Genomic DNA, 20,668 nt, shown 5'->3' on the forward strand with positions numbered 1-20,668 from the left:
AAAAGCCATCAGGATCCCCTTTTAAGGTGCCTTCACTAATCTACAAGCAAGTTAAAAGCATCAAAGGCATGCGCGAGTGAGAGATTATCAGACAACCGTGCTACTTTACCCCGAGACCACTTTAGATCTACTACGTGTACATTTATTAAAACGGCCACTAAAATAACTAGTGCAGAAAGACCAATCATCGCCCACTCCTCCTCACTCCTCCTCCTAGTGTCGAGGCCTTTTATTGCTATTGGGCATCACCTTACTCGCCTGTCTGTTTGCACTGCTAGTTGTTGCTATGGCCTCAGAGAAGTTAAGGAACTCAAAGAACTGATCTACCCTCATGGAACCTCTAAGTTGGATGATTGGCCGCAACAGTTCTCAGGAATAACAACATTGATCTCAGTCTCAAAGTGGTGCGTCAGTCTCAAAGAGGTGTGTGTGTGTGTGTGTGTGTGTGTGTGTGTGTGTGTGTGTGTGTGTGTGAATTAAATCCTGTCCCAACTGTACACTCTCTAGGAACATCTTGCTGGTACCGGGATGCACCCCCTTTTGCCTTCAGAACTTCCTTTATTATTCCAGGCATAGATTCAATAAGGTGCTTTGGGTCCATGTTGACATGATGGTATCTCACAGATGTTGCAGATTTGTCAGCTGCACATCCAAGATGTGACTCTCCCGTTCCACCACATCCCAGAGGTGCTCTGCTGCATTAGTATTTGGTGATTGTGGAGGCCATTTGAGTGCAGTGAGCTCATTGTCATGTTCAAGAAACCAGTTTGAGATGATCTGAGCTTTGTGACATGCCGTGTTCTCCTGCTGGAAGTAGCCGTCAGAAGATGGGCACACTGTGGTCATAAAGGGATGGACATGGTAAGCAACAGTCCTCAGGTAGACAGGGGCATTTATACAATGCTCAAATGGAATGATGGGGCCCAAACTGTGCCAAGAAAATCTTTCCACCATTACACTACTAGCACCAGCCTGAATTACTGATATAAGGCAGGATGGATCCAAGCTTTCATGTTGTTTATGCCAAATTCTGACCCGAACATCCAAATGTCACAGCAGAAATCGAGACTCCTCAGACCAGGCAACGTTTTTCCAATCTTGCATTGTCCAATTTCGGTGAGCCTGTGTAAATTGGAGTGGCATCAGGAGGGTGGTCTTCTGCTGCTACAGACCGTCTGCTTCACGGTTCCACATGTGGCATGTTCAGCCTGCATGCGATTTGGCTGGGTTGGATATTTTCATTAGCAAGCAGTTGAATAGCCGTATTTAAAAATGTTTAAAAAATTTTCTCCTCTCCTTATTGCCCAGTAGCAATTATGCTGATCTCCGATAGGTCACCAGAATTTAAGATGGTGCACCTGAGGAGACAGAAACAGAAATGTCCAACAAACCAAACAGTGCAAAAACATTTAGTTTTAGATTTTCCTGATTTAAATTTTTTTCTAAACTACAAAATATTGCATGTACTTTTAAAAAAAAAACAAGGAAAAAAACGTATTTTTTACTGAAAAACTCAACACAGGCTTAAACACCGAATAATCCAGTCAGGATCAGAGACATATCCCAAACAAATGTACTAAATGACCAATGTATACATTTTTTACAGTTTTATCTCCCGCAAATTCTTAACATGCAATAAACAAACATTGTTTCCCATAGTTCATAGTACTTCATAGTTAACCATACTCCAGCACATGCTTTATAGTGCTTTATATGGTGATGCAGTATTGTAGAAACACCTTTCTGCTACAAAATCTCCCTGCATAATAACTAATGTGCCTGTGATGTCTTCACGGGCTCCTTGCATTCACCTGAAGAGGAGTTGTTTGTCTCTGGGGCTTCTGCTCAAGCATCTTCCGTTTCTAAGATGAAAACGATTCTTCTCGGGATTGAGAACTGGCGAATAATATTTTGAATATAATTTTTGTGTGTGTGAGTGAGCGCATGGTAAACAGCTCCTTGGATGTCATGTGCACAGTGGAAGTCGACAGTATAGATAGTGTGGCAGTCGTATGCTGTCTATGCCTAGTGGAAAGAAATGGCTCACATCACACTACAGAATTCTGGCAGGAGTCCTGTTTTGGATAGGACGGTGTTGCCGTGGTGAAGCCCAAACCCCTGGCTGAGTTACAGCAGCACAGATGGGTGTGTCCATCCCCATCACCCTTGAGCTCTACCCGCCCTCGTCCGCGCACATGTATTCTACCGGGTCAGTGTTGAGTCTTGACCAGTGCTACACCATTAAGACATGCTTGCTCCTACATATGAGCATCACCTCTTTTCCACACATTTGGAGTTTCTCCCAAATGGGTCTTGAAATGTTTACTTCATGCGAATTCAGTATCTTCTCAGCACATGATGGTGGATATGGCGATTGGCCACATGCTGGGGCCAATCGGCCGCCAGTATCTCTTATCTGATTAGAACCAATCCTGTGCGTTTGCTCCTTTCCCGCGCCTTCGTCCCTCTGCGCTCACCCTCGGTGCTCTTCATTCTTCTGCCGTTTTCTCGTTTTCCTGAACTGGCGTGCGACTTCACGTCCTCCAGACGGCGAGGAGAACTGGGTGGATTATTGTGCTGATCTGTGGTCGTGTGTTTCAGATGTTTCTTCATTGGCACAAATGAGTTTTGATTTGTGACTCAAATGTGTTTAGAAATGAGCCACACATGTGACAACTGTGCTGGTTCACAATTGTGTGGTGTTTTTACAAAACATATTACCACCTGAATTCCATATTGTGTTGAAATCATGGGATTATAGCTGTGAAGACTCATGGCCTATGATTCTGGGATTTTAAAACAAGTGACTTATGTATTGGTGTGTTAAGTCACATCGTGTATCCACACATGACGACGTAATGAATTAACAGCAGGTTGGACCAAAGCCACAGACACTGATGCACTGATCAGCCACAACATCCAAACCACTGACAGGCGATGTACATTGACGATTTTGTCGAGTGGTGGGGCGTGTTGGGCGGTGAAGGCAGTTTTTGAAGTTGGTGAGTTGGAATCAGAAAAAAGAGAGCAAACATAAGATTTTGAGCAACACTGATGAGGGCCATGTTGTGATGGTAGATGGCTGAGTCAGAGCAGCTAACTGGAGAACCAGTGAGAAGGTGTCTGAGGCTCACTGGTATGTGTGAGGGTCAAGGCTGCCCCTCTGATGTATAAACCCACAGTGCATTGCAGCTGGCTGCAAATGGGGCTGCATGGACCAATCAGAGTGCCCGTGCTGACCCCTGTCCACACCCAAAAGTGCCTACGACGGACACATGAGCGTCAGAAGTGGGCCGCGCAGAAGACGGTGGCCTTCTGGGATGAGTCACGTTTTCCTCTGCATCATGTGGGTGGCTGGGTGTATCTGGCTTCCCTCGGAAAGAAGGCATTCATTGAGACGTTACTTTGACATGCACCATCTACCTCAACGTTGTTGCGGACCAAGTGCACCCCTTCGTGGCAGTGATGCTCCGTAATGGCAGTGACCTCTTTTGGCAGGGTAACGTGCCCTGCCACACTACGGAAATTGTTCAATCCGTGGAACATCTTCAGAGGTCTCGTGGAGACCAGACCTCGATGGCACAGAGCTGTTCTGGCTGCATGAGGGGGACCCAAGCAATATTAGGCCGGCGGTTTTAACGCTACGGTGGCTCGCTGTAACCTGGAGTTGTCTAATGCCATGGACTGCTCTTTCACACTCCTCTCGTCCGTGGAAACGTTCAGCACTATGTTTTGCACCTGTTGGACCAGCAGGACTTTTGGGCCCACTTTATTTTTGAAAAATCTGTGAAGAATTAGGAATGTGTTTGAAATGGATGGCAACACTACCCATCCTGTGCCAGTTATATACACTTTTGTTGACTCACACGAGTACTAAGTCTTAATGGGAATAATGTGTACCTGTTTTGTTTCATAATGATACATTAAAAATTATAGTATTACTTGCTTCTAGCTTTTATCATTTTTTAGCTTTATCAATACCTGTCCATTTGTTTGAATAAATAATGACTGCATATATGTATACTTTATGTGTATTATTTTCAGTGTTTAGAGTTGTGACAGAACAACATGATATGGCTGATGGTCAGTAAAACTGAACGGTGCGCGTGTGCGTATGTTTAATTTCTGGTGTTTTGAATTTTTGGTACAGTTCTGGTATACTTTTGGTCGTCCATATGCTGCATGTCCCTCTGTTTAAGGTTACTGACAGTTGTCAGGTCTACCCTGAGCTAGCGCTAGATCCGCAGTCCTGCTGTAGTTCATTCAGTGTGGTGGAGCATGCACCAGGCAGGGCTCTAAGGCCATGACTGAATCTTCTCTTGGGGGTGGTGTTAGGCAAGCTGCTACAACAGGGCAGTGCTTCTGTCTGATGTCATTACATTCATCCAAGTGTCGTGTGACCCCCAACCCCCCCCACGTCCTCCTCAGTGACGGTGCAGTGAGCAGCCTGCAGACGTGCAGGTTTAGGAACCGGGGGTGTGGTTGACTGATGCTGCCAGCCGTCTGCGTGTGTGGTTGCGTAAGCATGTGTAATAGGGAAGAGCCATGTACAGGACTTGGAGGAGTGAGCTCCCACAAGCTTTACTGGAGCTCCTCCCATCCTGGGCCCACACCAAGCCAGGGGCTGCACACACTCCGTGGCCATGACGGCCCTTCCTGGGTGTGTGTGTGTGTGTGAGTGTGTGACTGAGTATATGCAGCTGTCAGGGTGAAGCTGTGTTCTTCCGTTCCACTCCCCCACACACTTGCGCTTGCTTGCTCTCTCTCTCGCGCTCTCTCTCTCTCTCTCTCTCTCTCCACCCCCCCGTAATGGTTCTATGGCTGAGGAGAAAGATAAGAACAGATTTGGAATGTGTCCTATGCTCGCTGGTCTTTGTAGCAGGTCTTGATGAATGCCGTTACGGGTCTCTGCTCTCCCCCTTCCGCTAACATTTCAGAGCAACTTTCATATTCACAACCTCCGACTAATTAGCCAACTCGCTTTAAAAAAGAGGACAATTAAACAGGGCACCCTGAATTTGGGTGAAAAAAATGTGTGTGAGAGAAGGAGTGCTGGGATTGTGTGTGTGTGTGTGTGTGTGTGTGTGTGTGTGAGAGAGAGGGGGAGAGAGTGAAAATAAACATCTGCATTTGGGTGTGTGTTTGTTTCCCAGCCCAGCTACTAGTCAGGCATGTGACAGATTCCTGTCTCTTTCTCATTAGCTAGGTCATTACACTAAAGTCTTTTAAACTGATTAGAAAGAATCGCTATAAATCTCCCCGTCTCCTTTAAAGGCTCTCGAACCCACAGGAAGCATTTGCCCTCGGACTTCTGCTGTGTACGCAAACGTTGGCAGCAATCACTTAAACTACGTGTGATTTTGAAAGCACACTGATTTTTGGTAATGCTACCAGCCTCAAAGGTGCCAGCTGCCATATGGCCATGTGAGAGTGCGAGTGCAGAGGGGAGGCAAGCGTGGTAGTGCTGGAGGACGTTCTACTTTTGTGGAGTATTTTTAGCGTAAAAGGAGCAGCTTTTTTTTTTTTTTTCCCCTCTTTCCCTGAGACAAGGGCAGGATTTATCATTTCTGTCAGCCAGCCAGGCACGATACTAGAGAGACCCAGTACAATGCGCAGTGTTATCAGAGACGCCTCAGAAGAGTACCTCTCTGTTTCTTCCTACATCTTCCTTGCTCCGTTTTTCCTCGTTCTGAGGAAAAGAGATTTAGTTTCATGCGCTCAGATTTTTTGGAGGTGGGTGTGTGTGTGTGAGACCCACATGCTGGAAGATGGAGTCTCCCGTCGGCTCCGGGTCCCGTCGCAGTCCGGAGCAGCACCAGCCTGAGTCTCCTGGGGCTCCTCCAGCGTCCTCTATGATCTTAAGCGCAGTGTCACCGCATGGCCTCTGGGGTGCAGGAAGGACCAGAGAGGAGGGGGAGGGTTCAAATCATGTCACCTCCCACTGGTCAGGGGAGAGCGCTTCATTACACCTACTGGAAGTCTTTTTGGTTACGTCTAGCGTTTAAATTGTGGGAGCAAACTCGAGATGACTCGTACATCCGGTTTGGGATTCTGACGACAATAAACGTTCGGACCGTTTAAGCACGCTTTGAGGGAAGCGTTAAAGCGGCACGGTTTTTATCGTTTTCATTAACGTCCACTCTCTTTAGTAATCACAAACCGCGTAATGTACTTATTCTGTTGTGTTTTGTTGTCAGGGAAACACTGGTGACCTCTAACCCCAGTTCCAGGCGCACATTAGTGCGTGCGTGTTATTTATTTTAGACATCACATGCTACAGCAGAAATAATGTGCTTTTCTCCGGGAGCAAAACGGGTTTCCAGGGCCCGCAACACTTTCCATCTCCGTGTGGCACACGCTGGGCATCCAGTACCCGCCCCTGTACTGCCACCCCACGGGTATCTCAACCGGCTGAGCGTGCAGTTACCTCCAGCGACGAGAACACACCTGCTGCAGCATCGTCAGAATTTTCACCCTCATACCCCATAGAAATGAACGCTGTTTTAGCCCCTCCACTTGTGTCTATGAGGGAGATATAATTACAGAGGCTGTTACTGGCGATAATGGCAACTTCAGGGGCTTGAAATGAGGCCTGCAGTGGACAGGGATCGTGGGAGCGTGCCGGGCTCATTAGTGTCTTGACTAGCTGTGAAGACAGAAGCTTCCAGGCGCAAGGAGGCTTGGTCGCTCAGCCCAACCGCAGCGCGTCCAGGGGCAGGCGCCGTCCGATTCGAGGATCTGATTTTTTTTTTATGCAGAGGGAATTCTGTTGTGGACATTTTGTGCCTGACTCATCATTAAGATCAGTTGAACATTCCGGACAGGCTTCTAAAGGGCCGTACCCCTGCGTGTGTGTGTTCCGGGCCTGCAGAGCCCCATGGTCCACCCCCTAGACGAGGAGGCTCTCCTCCCCTGCTTGGCAGCAATCACCACGCACTTGATGCGCGGCGAGGATGCGGGTTCGCGAGCGGAAGCCATGATTGCAGAGATCGCTCGCTGCACGCCACCTTCAAATAGACGGCCAATCAGGAGTAAATCTTAGGGCGCTCTTTATTAGGGGTGCGTTTTAGGAGGCTGATTAATGCAGACCAGGCGCTCAGCGGTTCTTTAGGCCACCTGTTTTCAACGTTTGCCAGTTAAGGCGGTGAATACAATTGTGGCGACACCCCGGTAGGCGGTTAAATGTTAACTTGGTCGATCGGTGATGGCCGGCCCTCGCAGTCTTTGCTGTGATGCGTTAGTTTATCCAGACCTGGACGCTGCACTGACCCCAAGCTATGACCCAAGCAGCTAACGGCGTCCGCACGGCCTGTAACGTACGAGCGCGAAGACGTGGTGTTGTAACCACAGAGAATAAAATGGACGCCATATCACAGCTCGCCTGTGAATCACGGAACAAATAAAGGCCGCGCATGCTTCGGAGCCACTCCCCGAGAACTCGGCTAGGCCACATGGGCCGATTTAGTCACCGTAAAGCATGAAGTGAGTCGGGACGAGCACATAGTGAGCTGCTGCCCTGCTCGCGTTTAACACGAGAATTGCTATGTAAAGTTTTTTGGCAATATATATTTGCGCTCACTGCACATCTGAAGGTGTTCCCGTACACTGAAGTTTCCCACTTTGGGTATCCGATGTCCTTTTTAGTATTTTAATTCTCACTAAGGCTTATTTAAAATCATACAGATGCATGGGCGAAATGTTAATTTAAGTAGTAGTCTGACCTCTGCTACTATTTACGGCCCCCGCGTGCGCGAGTTCACAGGGAAGACGCAAGGATCCGAGGAACTCTTCGAACCATCAGGCTCCGTTTTGCTTTCCACTCCCAAGTTTGTTTTCTGTTTGTTGCAAAAGCGGGTGCCGAGAGACGCCGTTCTGTCTGCGCGCGGCCTCAGAGACGCTCCTGCGGCGACTGCCAACACCGGCGCACACGCACAGCGCTGTTTACACGGCACCGCGACTCCTCAGGCTCGTGCTCCGACCAGGGCACGTGGAAGCCCCCGGGAAGCAGTTTACGAGGTGGAGATTCCCAAAATGCAGAAGTTGGCGTGAGTTTGACGTTCTAGCAAGGCAGTATGCTTAACTGGTGACGAAACGTTTGGTGTTGGCGGCTCTGAAGGCCCTGGGCTGTGTCTCTTTTTAGGAGTAAACCAGGACGTTTGTCTGGAGGTTTGCTGGCGACCAGCACACCAAGTGAGCACCTGTGTCCCGTCTCCATCGCTAAGCCTGGGCTTCCAGTGTGGCGCTCAAAGCCCTTACCGCACTCCCATGTGAATGTCAGAAAGGACAGTGTGTGTCGTCATTGCCTGGATCGCCGCCACCCGACCCTTGGCGGCCCGGGCCGACGGTGCATGACTTTCCCAGCAGGACTGAGCAGATCTTAACGGACGAATCTGAGCCCCTGGTGGGCCGCGTTACAGTCCCCGAACTAACTTGGCGAGGGAGCGCGGCACCGTTGTTCAGCTTGTTATTCGGTATGAAGCCATTTAATATGAATGAAAAAATGATTGCTTTAATAGCCAGTAATGGTATAGCTGGTACCAGCCTCGGCGGAGTTGTTCGTTTTCAGAGATGTTCTAGCGGCTTCAGATCAGAGCTGCGTGTGGCACTGTCGGTCTGTTCCCTCATTCTGCCCGGGGAGGGGTTGTTGGTGGGGGTGGGGGGCTGCTTGGAAACTCAGCTTCACATCTGGTGAATGATGCACAGCCTGTCCCCTGTGAGTCTCGGCGAAAGTAAAAGAATCATACAGGGACATTACCAGCAGTGTATGGGTGTGTGTGTGTGTGTGTGGGTGTGTGTGTGTGCGCGCGTGATTATTCCTCTCTCCTCTGGCTAATCGCCTCGAGTCCTAGAGGAACCATGTCAAATAAACATTAGTCACTTCATACAGGGCGTTATGTGGTACCAAGCCGTTTCATCCAAGGAGTGTGTTTACTGCGCTGTTCTGGCACACCCAGCCGCTACCTGAGCCGGCCACCTTTCAAGACTGATTTAGCTGCTCCCAGCTGCAGACACACAAACATCAGCGCTCCGATGTTGCCCCCTCTCCTGGTAGGCCACTGATTGGCTCAGATGATCATGATTAAGAACAAAGGTCGTTAAGGCGTGCGTTGGGCACTTGCGCTTCAAGCTATTCCACAGGGTACAGATAAGTTCGTGCTGGGTACAACGTGGCGTCCTTACCGTTTAAAAGCCCTGGGCAGGTCCCTTCACCTCACGGTCTGCTGCCACGCTGTCAGAATCAGAGCCGAGGTTCAAAGGACCATCACTTCACCTGGTGTGTTCACAGCGTTCATACTGCTTAGGATCCAGATCTTAATCCAGATTGCAGAGTGTTTATACATATGCTTGCAAAACAGTCTGCAGGACATTAAAAACGATGAAAATTTTCACAAAACGTGTTGAACGCATTAACTTGCATTTGAACCCCAGAGGTTTTGCCAAAATGAAGATGTTATATCATTCTGAACCATTGACTCCGATGCGAGCACAGATCACGAATGCCGCTGCTTTGATCTTGATCTTTGAATAAGGTGAAATACATGAGGTGGCAGATAAATAGCTGGGCTTAGCTAAAAATTACCTTACAAGTCAGAGCGTCCTTATTAGACGAGATGAGTCCGTGTGGACGGGACGATAGTCCATGCTTTTATTTAGTGCTTTTGCTGCCACTTCCTGTCGTTGTGTCTTCACCAGGGGCCCTCACAGCCCTCCTGGCTGTCTGCGTGCAGTGCTTTCTATGTTTCGTTTTGGTATGTCATTAATGCCGCCTCTAAGTGGCAATAAAAGGGTCTTGAAAGCATTAAATTGAATTTCCTGATGCCCGCAGATACCTTGTGAAACGAACCCTGCCTGGTGCCAGGGAAGTTCCGGCAAGGCTAACGTGAGATGTCTGTGTTTTGTTTTCCGCCGCGTGGGCAGACGTCAGGATGGTGGCCCTGTCGCTGAAGATCTGCGTGAGGCAGTGCAACGTAGTGAAGACCATGCAGTTCGAGCCCTCCACGCCGGTGTACGACGCCTGCCGCATCATCCGAGAGCGGGTTCCCGAGGCCCAGACCGGACAAGGTGAGCTCTCCGAGGGGTTCGGACGGCGCCGTTGGCCGCGAGCGTCACAACTCGTCCACGTAGAGGGACTGGAGTTGGACCAGACAAGAGGGCAGATTAACGGCGCCCCCTCCCGCGGACCGCACACCGTGCCGGGCACGGCGTTCCCCAGCTGCGTGCTTAGCGGCGCGGGGGCTATAAAGGTGTACGTGTTTCTTCGCGCCTCTTGTTTTGAGCGGCTGTGATGCTTTGCCTCCGTGTGCTGTGCGGAGTGGAGCTGATTTACAGGGCTGATCTCTAATTCTCCCCCCAAAGTGAGCATGACGGATGAGGAGGCCAGACGCTGGCCAGGAAGATAAAAATCTGCGTCACCGCTGCGCGTCTCTCACTCTGTCTTTCTCTCTCTCTCTCTCTCTCTCTCTCTCTGCTTTCCCTTCTTCCTTTTTCTCCAGTCATCAAGCTGTCTCCGAGTCAAACATTGGGGGCTCAGTGTTAATTGCGGTTTATGGGGGGCCGTTCTGTGGGAGGGTGGTGTTGTCTCTGCAGGAGGTTGCGTCCGGACGGGCTGGAGCCTCCGCGCCGCTTGCGTGCTCGTTAGACCGCGGGACAGATTTATACGCGCCCTGCGCTGTGTGGCCAGCGCAACTCGACCGAGCCACAACGAATTGGATTCTGCCCATGAATGTCAGTTACATTACTCATCCTTAACAACAAACGATGCTTTTGTTTAGATGAGGCATCGCTTTGTTTTAATGATTTTGTCTATGAAATGCTGTGGCCGTGAATCTTGGTCCAGAGCCAGCCGTGCTTCCAGAGGGCCGACCAGTATGTGGGTGCCTACGGACTGATGGTTAACTGGCTTAAACTCCAGTGTGGCCATGTGTCCCAGGCAGGATCTGACGACTTTCTCCGCCTCGCTCTGTTCCAGCGTCGGATTATGGCCTGTTCTTGTCAGACGATGACCCCCGGAAAGGGATTTGGCTGGAATCGGGGCGAACGCTGGATTACTACATGCTGCGGAATGGGGTACATGCGCAGTGCTCGGCATATCGACAATCTAGGCAGCTCTCTCCAATCGCTCACCTTTCCTGTTTAAGCATTCCTTAGTACATCCCATACTTACCAGTGTGCTCTCTCTCACTTTCTCAGGATGTTCTAGAGTACAAGAAAAAGCAGAGGCCACAGAAGATCAAAATGCTGGATGGTGCCATCAAGACCATCATGGTGGACGACTCCAAAACCGTGGGCGAGCTGCTGGTCACCATTTGCAGCCGTATCGGTGAGGGGCACGCGCACTGGCTCGCCCTTCCTCGCCCTTCCTCGCCCTTCCTCCGGCCTCGTCCGTGTGTCCGTGTGTGTGTGAGCTCTCGCCGTGTTCTCGGGAAGCGCTCGTGTTGCCTGGCGTTCTTCTCGCAGGAGGAACGGCAGCGGGGAATGCACGGCTTTTCTCTCTGACCGTTCTCCGTGTGCACCCTCCCCTCCTCAGGGATCACGAACTACGAGGAGTACTCTCTGATCCAGGAGCAGGGCGAGGAGGAGAAGAAGGAGAGCACAGGCACGCTGAAGAAGGAGCGCACCCTGCTCCGAGATGAGAGGAAGATGGAGAAACTCAAAGCCAAGCTCCACACCGACGACGACTGTGAGCTGCTCTCGCGCGCGCACAAGCACTCATTTACTCGTTAAAGAATAGTTTGGGAGTACTGCTGAATAGCTATGCCGTTTGCGTTTGTGTATTTTCATAGAGATGACTTGAGGCAAGTTCGTTTTTGCATGCAGTTTGCATGCTCCTGATTGGTTGGTAGAAGTGTCCCTTGCTTGTTCAGAGTGTTGGTTTCATGGCTTCAGTGAAAGGGAAGCAACATTTGGACGACGCACATCTTGGCTATTTCATTACATTTGGTGTATGAGTTTTGTAAATTTGATTTATACAATGGCACCTAGGAACTACAGCTACAATGAAATAACAATATCGCTATTAAATGTATTATATCAAGTGAAAAATACTAATTAATTGTGCTGTTTATATTGTTATTTAGATTTGTTTTGCTATTTATTAGTTTTTAGGTCCGGATTACTGTGATTGGCTGGCTGATCTCTTACTTGCAGTGAACTGGCTGGACCACAGTCGGACGTTCCGTGAGCAAGGAGTGGAGGAGAGCGAGACCCTGCTGCTGAGGAGGAAGTTCTTCTACTCGGACCAGAACGTGGACTCCCGCGACCCTGTGCAGCTCAATCTGCTCTATGTACAGGTCTGCTGCCTCTCTCCTACCCTCTCTGGGACTGAGAATGCAGAATGCTAGCTCAGGAGATAGAAACCTTTTCTCTCTCCATCCATCCCAGCCCTGCCAAGTCTCTCAATTCAGTTGACTTCAGTCCCTTTAAAAGTGACTTTACTGGCATGACCACAATGAATTACATTGCAAAGCATTTAAATCAGCCTTTATTATATATTACTCTATTAATCTAAATAAATAGATGCACACTTGCAGATTTTAAACATATAATCAGTAGTAGTTACCATTTGCTGTAGAAGACTTTTAGGAACTCGTGCAGACAGTGTTCTCTATTCTATGGGAATACCCATGTTCCCTTAAACTGTGAAATTCTGGTATGAATCCCATTTCTTTTTCCCAGGATGTTTTAAGGAAGGTCGATAACTGCAGCAGCTTTAACATAACAAAGTATTTGTTTCACGTGTCCTTGTGTCTTTGACGGTGAAGGACAAAATGCGTGGCTGTCTCCAGCTCCCTTGTCTCACATGGCCTCTCTTGTTCAGGCAGACAGCTTTTTCTGGGGCTGCCTGCCGCTGTGGCTGGTTTGTGGTCACTTAGTCGTCACCTGATCAGGATGACCCTACGCCTCGTGTCCCTAACCGAGAACAGACAGGAGGCCCACGTGATCCCCGTGTCTCAAGATTCACTCATGAATTAATCGGCTTTGGTGTGTGTGTGTGTGTGTGTGTGTGTGTTTTTTGTTTTCCCGGGCTTTCAGACAAGAAATATGTGTTTGATTCATAACTGGATAAACTGGAGCTTGTCTAGCAGATGGGGGTGTGAAGGGCATCACATGTTAGCTGATGAGTGAGCTCTAAGACCAAATGGCAAAGAGGATTGTCTTCAGGGATCAGCTGAACATTTAAATATAGTGTTCTGTTTCTCTCTCTCTCTCTCTCTCTCTCTCTCTCTCTCTCTCCCCCTCCCTCCCTCTCTCTAGCTCTGTCTCTCTCCATCTGTGTGCGCGCGTGCGTGTGTGTGTGTGTGTGTGTGTCTTATTACAGCATGTTAGCTGAAGGCTGTCTTGTGCTGACTGTAAAATGTCTCCTTTCCCACCTCTCTGATTACCGATTATAATGTCAGCCACCATCGCCTGTGCTGGCTATCACACAGCAGGAGAGCAATATCGCATCTCCTTGCCCTTAAACCTGGAGAGGCGTGAGAGCCGGTTAGGCCGTCTTCACAGAGGCCGGTTTGTCAGCCGCGTTTTCTTCTTCAGGATGCGCAGCGTTGCTTTAACATGCTATGCTTGATTTCGGACTACTTCACGTGCATGGCTCTGCTAGCTCTGCACACCGTGCTGTCAAAGCCCTTTGACCCCAGGGTGCTAATAATCGCAGAGCCACTGCTTATTGTAAGAACTGTAACCACTTAGGTTTTACCATGTGACTGCCTAGTCTGCCCGTTACACAGTCCACCCAGGTAATGTTAGATATATGGGCACACACATACTCACACACCCACTCACCAATACATTTACACATACTAACACATTCACACGTACATAAATGATTGTTCAGTGGCAGGACCGTGTCGTGCCGTATGATTGTAGGGCTGAGAACACAGCTGTGGGGCAGGAGTCCCCGGGTATGAAGCGCGTGCACACACTCACACTCTCTCTCAAATTCAAATACTTGTATTGGCATGAATTTTAATTAACAATTTATTACTGCCAAAACAATGTAATTTTTTATACTAAAACTGATCAAATTGAATTTAGAAAGGGGAAAAATAAATAAATTAGATAAGATTCTTATATGCACATATACTGTAGATTCATACACACACAAATATTTACATTTACGGCATTTAGCAGACGCTCTTATCCAGAGTGACTTATAAAAGTGCTTTGTCATTTACTCATAGAATACAAACTAGCCAGTACAGTAGGTTAGAGTCCAATATACCAATGATCTAGAATACTGTAGAAATACAGGGATCACTGCTGATGCCTAGAAGTACAAAATGCATAAGGTCTCTCTTGGACAATGATAAGTGCAATAAAATATAAGTACTAGAGTGTTAGACAACATCAGTGTAACAAACTATACCCTACAATAAGTACTTAAATGCACACGTGTGGTTATACTTATACACACATGCCCGCATATCTCTCCTGAACACACGCAGCATCATGATGCTCATATGATGGCATGTAGGTTTTAAGCGTATGGAGTATTGCCCGTGATATGCGTCTGTGTGTTTGTGTGTGTTTGTGTGCGTGTCTGGGTGCCACTGCTTCTGCATCTCGGTTCTTCTCGGTTCTCTGGGCTTGAACTGGTTTATTTAATAGGCTCCCCTCTCTGTTCCGGGTTATGTGCTCGAAGTCGGACTCTCTTAAGGTGTGTCTGTCTTTGGGAAATTTCCGTTTTAATCAGGTAATCTGACGAAGTGTGTTCTCTCTTCAGTAATTTAACGCACTAATTTGTTAATGGAAGAAAAGTCATTAATCCACTTGTTCAGAGTAAATGACAATCCTGTGAGTAAATGACAGAGTACGTTTGGACGTCACTCTGGATTAGAGCGTCTGGCAAATGCTGTAAATGTCAATATTACTGTATTCGTTTTTGTGGGCTTTGTCGATCATTTGGAGTGGCCGTTTTGAGTGCTGTGAAGGTGTCTTTCTGTAATGGGTCTGAGGGGATCTGTTTTTGGTGGCCAAGTTGTGCTGTTTGATGACAGGAGCCTTGTTATGCCTGTGTGAGTGAGAATGCAATTTTAATTTGAAAGCTCCTTCACGTGAGGAGAGAGGATGAAATTCACCCAGCTCTGATCTCTGTGCCAGATACGCTGTTTTACGATGTCATTTTTAAGATTTGGGTCCCAATAAGAGTCTTTTTGCTAAATTATAGAACTCTTAGGTGTTTGGGAATATGCATTTAATTGTGTAACTGGATATTTTTACCCAAATTTGAATCGCTAGGTTGAATATAGTGGCAGATTGTTCACTAATATAAGATCCTTCTTGCATTTTTTCACAAATGCATTCATAGTCTTGCTGGAGGTGTCAGATCCCCTGATTAACAGATGATGTAATTGTTTCCTGGTGTGTGGGACTTTAGTTTTCTGTGATCTGGCTCGCTCTTCCCTTCTGTCTTTTTGTGGACATTAATGTCTAATGCCCAGTCGGGCCATCCGTCTTCTGTCAGGTTTGAGTGTTGTTCCAGGGCTTGTGTTGTCAGAGCCTGCAGGACCAAGTCGTGTACATAGAAATAGAATTTGATTTCCTTTGTGCTTAATTCAAATCACAAATTGCATAATTCGAAGGTCTGTGACCAATTTATTGATTTATATATCGATGCTTGCTTGCGCACGCACACACATGCCTGCATGTGCGCACACACACAGGGGTATGGTCAGATTATCAGGGACAGGCATTCGTGTGTGTGTGTGTGTGTGTGTGTGTGTGTGTGTGTGTGTGTGTGTGTGTGTGTGTGTGTGTGTGTGTGCATGCGTGCATGCGAGAGAGGTCAGAGGTTCAGTGAACACGCTGACCTCTCAGAGGGGAACCCGACTTTGGGTCGGGTGCTGCATGGTGGTGCGGGTCACCGGTGGGAAGCATCAGTGCAGCAGACTGGACCAGTGTCAGCAGAACTCTGCTCCATAGTGACACATGCATTAGAGCCGCAGACTTCCCATTTGCACCAGCTGGGAAACGGACCCCAGACGGAGCCGCACGCCGAGGTCTGCCGCTGCCGCCCCGCTTGAATCCCATCCCATCCCCAGCGTGCGCACTGGGAAATGTCCCATGGTGCTGCAGGAGCCACGGGGCTGAGGCCAAGCGCAAACCGCCTCCGAACTGTACAGGAACAGCCTGCTACCCTGTACTTTCAGGAGGTGCTCGGCACACGTTTCGTACGTTTCCCTTCTGCTGGGAAAACACAACTGTACAGTTAGCCAGTTCCTTAAAGCCAAGCTACAGTTGATGCAGGTGTATGTGTGAGTTGTAATTCATGTCTCAGCTTTGCTTTCATTCCGTGTTCATGCCGTTACATATGAACACACGTTCAACTCTGGGTTTGCTTATTGTCATTCATGAGCAAGCACACATGCCCAGTAGCACAGTTCACATGCACAGTGTGTGCACACATTTTGGAAAGGAAGATGATGATGATGATGAAGATGATGATGATGATGGCTGCCTCCGTCTCTGCTTGTTTCTTAAGTCACACACCCCCACCAAATTCTCTAACACAGTGCCACACACAATCTCACCCATTAGTCAGATATAAACTATACCAGATAGTCTAACACACCCACACAGGCAAAAACCTCAAGAAACAGCAAAAATGACGAGCACATTTTGTGAGGCGCACACACACGCACGCCAATCTCTGGCAGTGTGATGCAGGGAATTTCTCAGTCCCCCATGGCCATCCCACAGACTGCAGTGATTCTTTCTTAAAGAGTTTGTGTGTGTGTGTGTGTGTGTGTTAGAGAGTGAGCACTGCCATTTGTTCTTGCTCAGCCTCACAGAAGTGGCCCCCCCGGCACTCCCTCAACAGCTCGCTTACACACACACACACACACACACACACAGAATTAAAATTTCTCCATCAGTGCTTTTCAGTGTGTCAGTTTGCCCTCCTGTGAGTAGGTTAATGTAAAGGTCACGTGTGGAAACTGTGTTCTGATTGGTGGAGGGGGAGGGTGCCTCACAAACACAACTGACCGAGATTGATGGATCCTTCATGATCTACAGCTGTTATGATCTCATCACCACATGAAACCTGCCAAGTCTGCGTTCCCACTAAGGTCTTGGCTCGACCTTGTAGTTCTAATTACGTAGCACTGATTTGCTTTGGTATATAAATCCGTTGCCCGTGACTTCGCAGGAGTCCGTGCACCATCTTCCTATTGTTAGCGCGCTTTTGGCCACGCTCTCACCAGTTCGCACGCCGTACTGTAAATGGCGCGTGGTGTCTATTTCTGACCCAGCCAGGCCCAGTCTCTGGAAGTGCACAGGCAAGCCAAAGTCCTTGTTTTGGAGACTCCCTATACCCATGTTCCAACTGTACTGGGCGGTACGCGTCAAGCGCCCAAACCGGATCAGGAGATTCTACAGAGAGAATGCGGAATGCAGTAGCTTGCGTTCCCTAGACTCTGAGGGCGACCCTGAGGTAGGTAGGGGTGTGTGTGGGCGTGTTTCCATTCTGCCAGCACATCAGCACTTCTGTGTGTACATCTTTACCCAGAAAAAAAGGAGAGAGAGCGAGGAGGAGAACGATAGAGCTGTTGCCCCTGAGAAAGACAGACAGCAGGTCTGCACACATCAGAAGTGCCAGGAGGGTGTCTGCTCCATCCACCCATAATCAATGTGTCACTCCCAACTACCCAGCATCCCTTACACACACACACACACACACACACACACACACACACACACAGAGAACAGAGGCAGGTTCAATGATGGAGAGGACACTACAGGATGTCAGCACACACACACACACACACACACACACACAGTGACACAGAGTAGCAGATGTGACCGGATTACCCGCGCAGTGAAGCCAGCGGATGTCACTGCTCTGAGTCAGCCATGTGCGATCATTCATTAGCTCCCAACACCACTTCATCCTGACGCTCTGCTGCAGAACTATGATGTCATGTTCTGACACGCATGGTTGTGCTCAGCTCGCTGAAAACCCTGCTGGTCCAGTAAATGTTCTCTCCGTAACCCAACCAAGACACCGCGTTCACTGTTTGCAAGATGGGGCCGTCATATTTCTTGCATTATATTAAACTACTGTGGGCTATTGATGTGACATTCACTGGCCTAGCTCACTTTATTTTAACGTTGCTAATGTCCCTGCAGAGATATTAAACACTCAGAGAACATGCATCTGTGTGCAATGGGTCTGCATGCCCATGAGGCACAGGTAGAGGTGTTTTTATGGAGGACTTTATTTGCATAAAGTAGCTTTCTGCCAATATTGCAATAACGGCTGAAAAAGAATGGTTTGTGGTTTGTATATATGGGCAAGATGACATTTTGTCATTGTGATGATCACAGTACAGTTTTCTGATCCTGTTGTGGGTATTGTACAGGTGCACTGAACACTGAATGTCCACCATGCCATTATGTTATTGTTTTACCAATTCTTTTAGATTCTTCCTTCTGTTTCTGCATATGTGTTTAAAACAAAACTAATTGTAGATGAAATGTTTCATTTCCAGAATTTCATACATTGTGGCACTGGTACACTGTGTCTGTTCCAACTTTTTGGTAACAAATATTAAATTAATGATGATGTGCATTGTGAAGGCGTCTTCCAGTATTGTGATATTTCCTTTGTGCCATATTGGACACTCCACTGCACCCCTAGCCTGAAGCTTGGAACCGAGAGCATCTGTTGATCTTCTGCTCTGTGACCCTTGAGTACTGTGTGTGTGTGTGTGTGTGTGTGTATGTGTGTGTGTGTGTGTGTGTGTATGTGTGTGTGTGTGTGTGTGTGTGTGTGTGTGTGTGTGTGTGTGTGTGTGTGTGTGTGTGTGTGTGTGTGTGTGTGTGTGTGCGCGCGCTCTTGTGCATGCAGTGTAACTCTTGCTGTGATGTTGCAGGCCAGAGATGACATCCTGAACGGCTCACACCCCGTGTCCTTTGATAAGGCCTGTGAGTTCGCCGGAATCCAGGCGCAGATCCAGTTTGGTCCCCACGTGGAACACAAACACAAGCCTGGATTCTTAGAGTAAGCCTCCAGCTTCTATGCCGGACCGCTGCAGTAGCAATAAATGGCCTGTTCAGCACTGTCTGGCACACACACACACACACACACACACACACACACACACACACACACACAGTCAGCAGATTCTTTAGTAAACTCCCAGGCAGTGTAAGAAGCAAGAGGCGCAGGAGCATGCTGCACACACGCGGATGTTATGACCAGCTGCCATCACCTCACCGGGTTCCTGTGTTTACAGGCCGGGTTTCCTGCGTATAAATATGTGACATGTTGGCTTGTTGATTTGCAGCCTGAAGGAGTTCCTGCCCAAAGAGTACATCAAGCAGAGAGGAGCCGAGAAGCGCATCTTCCAGGTCTGTGTCGTGACCTCTACCAAGTGCGATACCATCACCAGCGTAAGGAGAGTGGTGATGTTTTGGAAGTGTTTTATAAGGCCAACCCTCAGGATTAATAAAGCGGTCTCCCCCCACCCCGATCAGGGTGGGTGAGCAACGCAGCATGCACTTTTATTACCAACGCCACGCAGTCGTCAAGATTAAGTACGCGAACCCCCCCACCGAGCTAGAGTTTCACAAGCTCGCGGTCCACCTGAGCGAACCGAAGCGTGGTGCATGCATGCTGATGTCCCAGGGCGCACAGCTCCCTCCTCACGTGCGCTTATCCACCCGCAGGATCACAAGAGTTGCGGCGAGATGACGGAAATTGAGGCGAAGGTGAAATACGTGAAACTCGCAAGGTCCCTGCGAACATATGGAGTGTCCTTCTTCCTAGTGAAAGTAAGCAATGTTGACACATGCACCGTGCGATGGGAGCGTTTAGATGATGTTTAGGTCGGAGTGTTTGTTCTCATAAGCCGTGTGTGTGTGGGCAGAGAAGGAGCAGATGGAAAGGTACGTTGCACTGAGAGGGTTGAAGGCGGAGGGTGCTCAATAATTCATTCCCGTGCTGCTATTGGTCTAAACAAGCAGAGACAGCTGGCAGGATCAGGGCGTTTGTGCAGAGCGCCTTTTCTGGGCTCCAAACCTGGGCCACGCTGCCTGTGACGAGCAGGCGACTCTGTACTGGCGTTCTAACTGCCCTTTCTTGTTAACAAGCTCTGCGCAATATTTCCTGAACGTGAACATCCAACTTTGCAGTCAGAGTCTTCCGGTTTTAACCAATTTCTCCGAATAACATTTCTATTTCCTTGTTTGGATGGAAAGATGACGGGGGTACTATGGCAAGCTACCATACAATTTATAGCGGAACAAGATAAAAGCCAAACTTTGCATAGGTTTGCATTTAGCGTATCCATTATGTGAACTGGGAGCAGGGCCAAAGGTCTAATAATTATTCACAAACACATTCGCAATTTCAAATATTATCTAATATCGGTTGCTATTAACTCCAGTGCTGTTGTGTGAACAGCTCACGTAGGAGTGTTTACTGGAGTCTCCGAGTGGGATTGGTTTCAGGTCATTAGTGTGCCTTCGATAGTCCACAGTCTTATAGTAATTACAAAGGCAAAGCACTTGGCAGAGGCCCTGGGTTTTTTTTTCTTTTTCTGGAGACTCATTAAATATAAGCTGTAAAATGCATTTCTTTATATATATTGGAAGAAACCCAGCTGAAACTGAAATCTTGTTTTTTAGTTGTTTTTTTTCTAAGCATATCCAAAAAAAAAAACCC

At 48.2% G+C, this 20,668-nt stretch overlaps 1 protein-coding gene across 1 annotated transcript in view; it reads left to right on the forward strand.

The window, feature by feature from the left end:
* The window catches only part of tln2b (talin 2b), an 80,028-nt gene that overhangs the window by 23,474 nt on the left and 35,886 nt on the right, over window positions 1-20,668 (forward strand). Inside the window, exons 3-10 of the mRNA XM_035522466.2 lie at window positions 9,919-10,062; window positions 10,970-11,067; window positions 11,191-11,320; window positions 11,528-11,680; window positions 12,148-12,290; window positions 18,876-19,003; window positions 19,290-19,353; window positions 19,672-19,776. Coding sequence (XP_035378359.1) covers window positions 9,927-10,062; window positions 10,970-11,067; window positions 11,191-11,320; window positions 11,528-11,680; window positions 12,148-12,290; window positions 18,876-19,003; window positions 19,290-19,353; window positions 19,672-19,776 — 957 coding nt within the window. The 5' untranslated portion in view covers window positions 9,919-9,926. The remainder of the gene's footprint in view (window positions 1-9,918; window positions 10,063-10,969; window positions 11,068-11,190; window positions 11,321-11,527; window positions 11,681-12,147; window positions 12,291-18,875; window positions 19,004-19,289; window positions 19,354-19,671; window positions 19,777-20,668) is intronic.

The sequence above is a fragment of the Electrophorus electricus genome, chromosome 4 (assembly GCF_041902795.1).
Source record: "Electrophorus electricus isolate QZ-2024a chromosome 4, ASM4190279v1, whole genome shotgun sequence".
Classification (NCBI taxonomy): Eukaryota; Metazoa; Chordata; class Actinopteri; order Gymnotiformes; family Gymnotidae; genus Electrophorus; species Electrophorus electricus.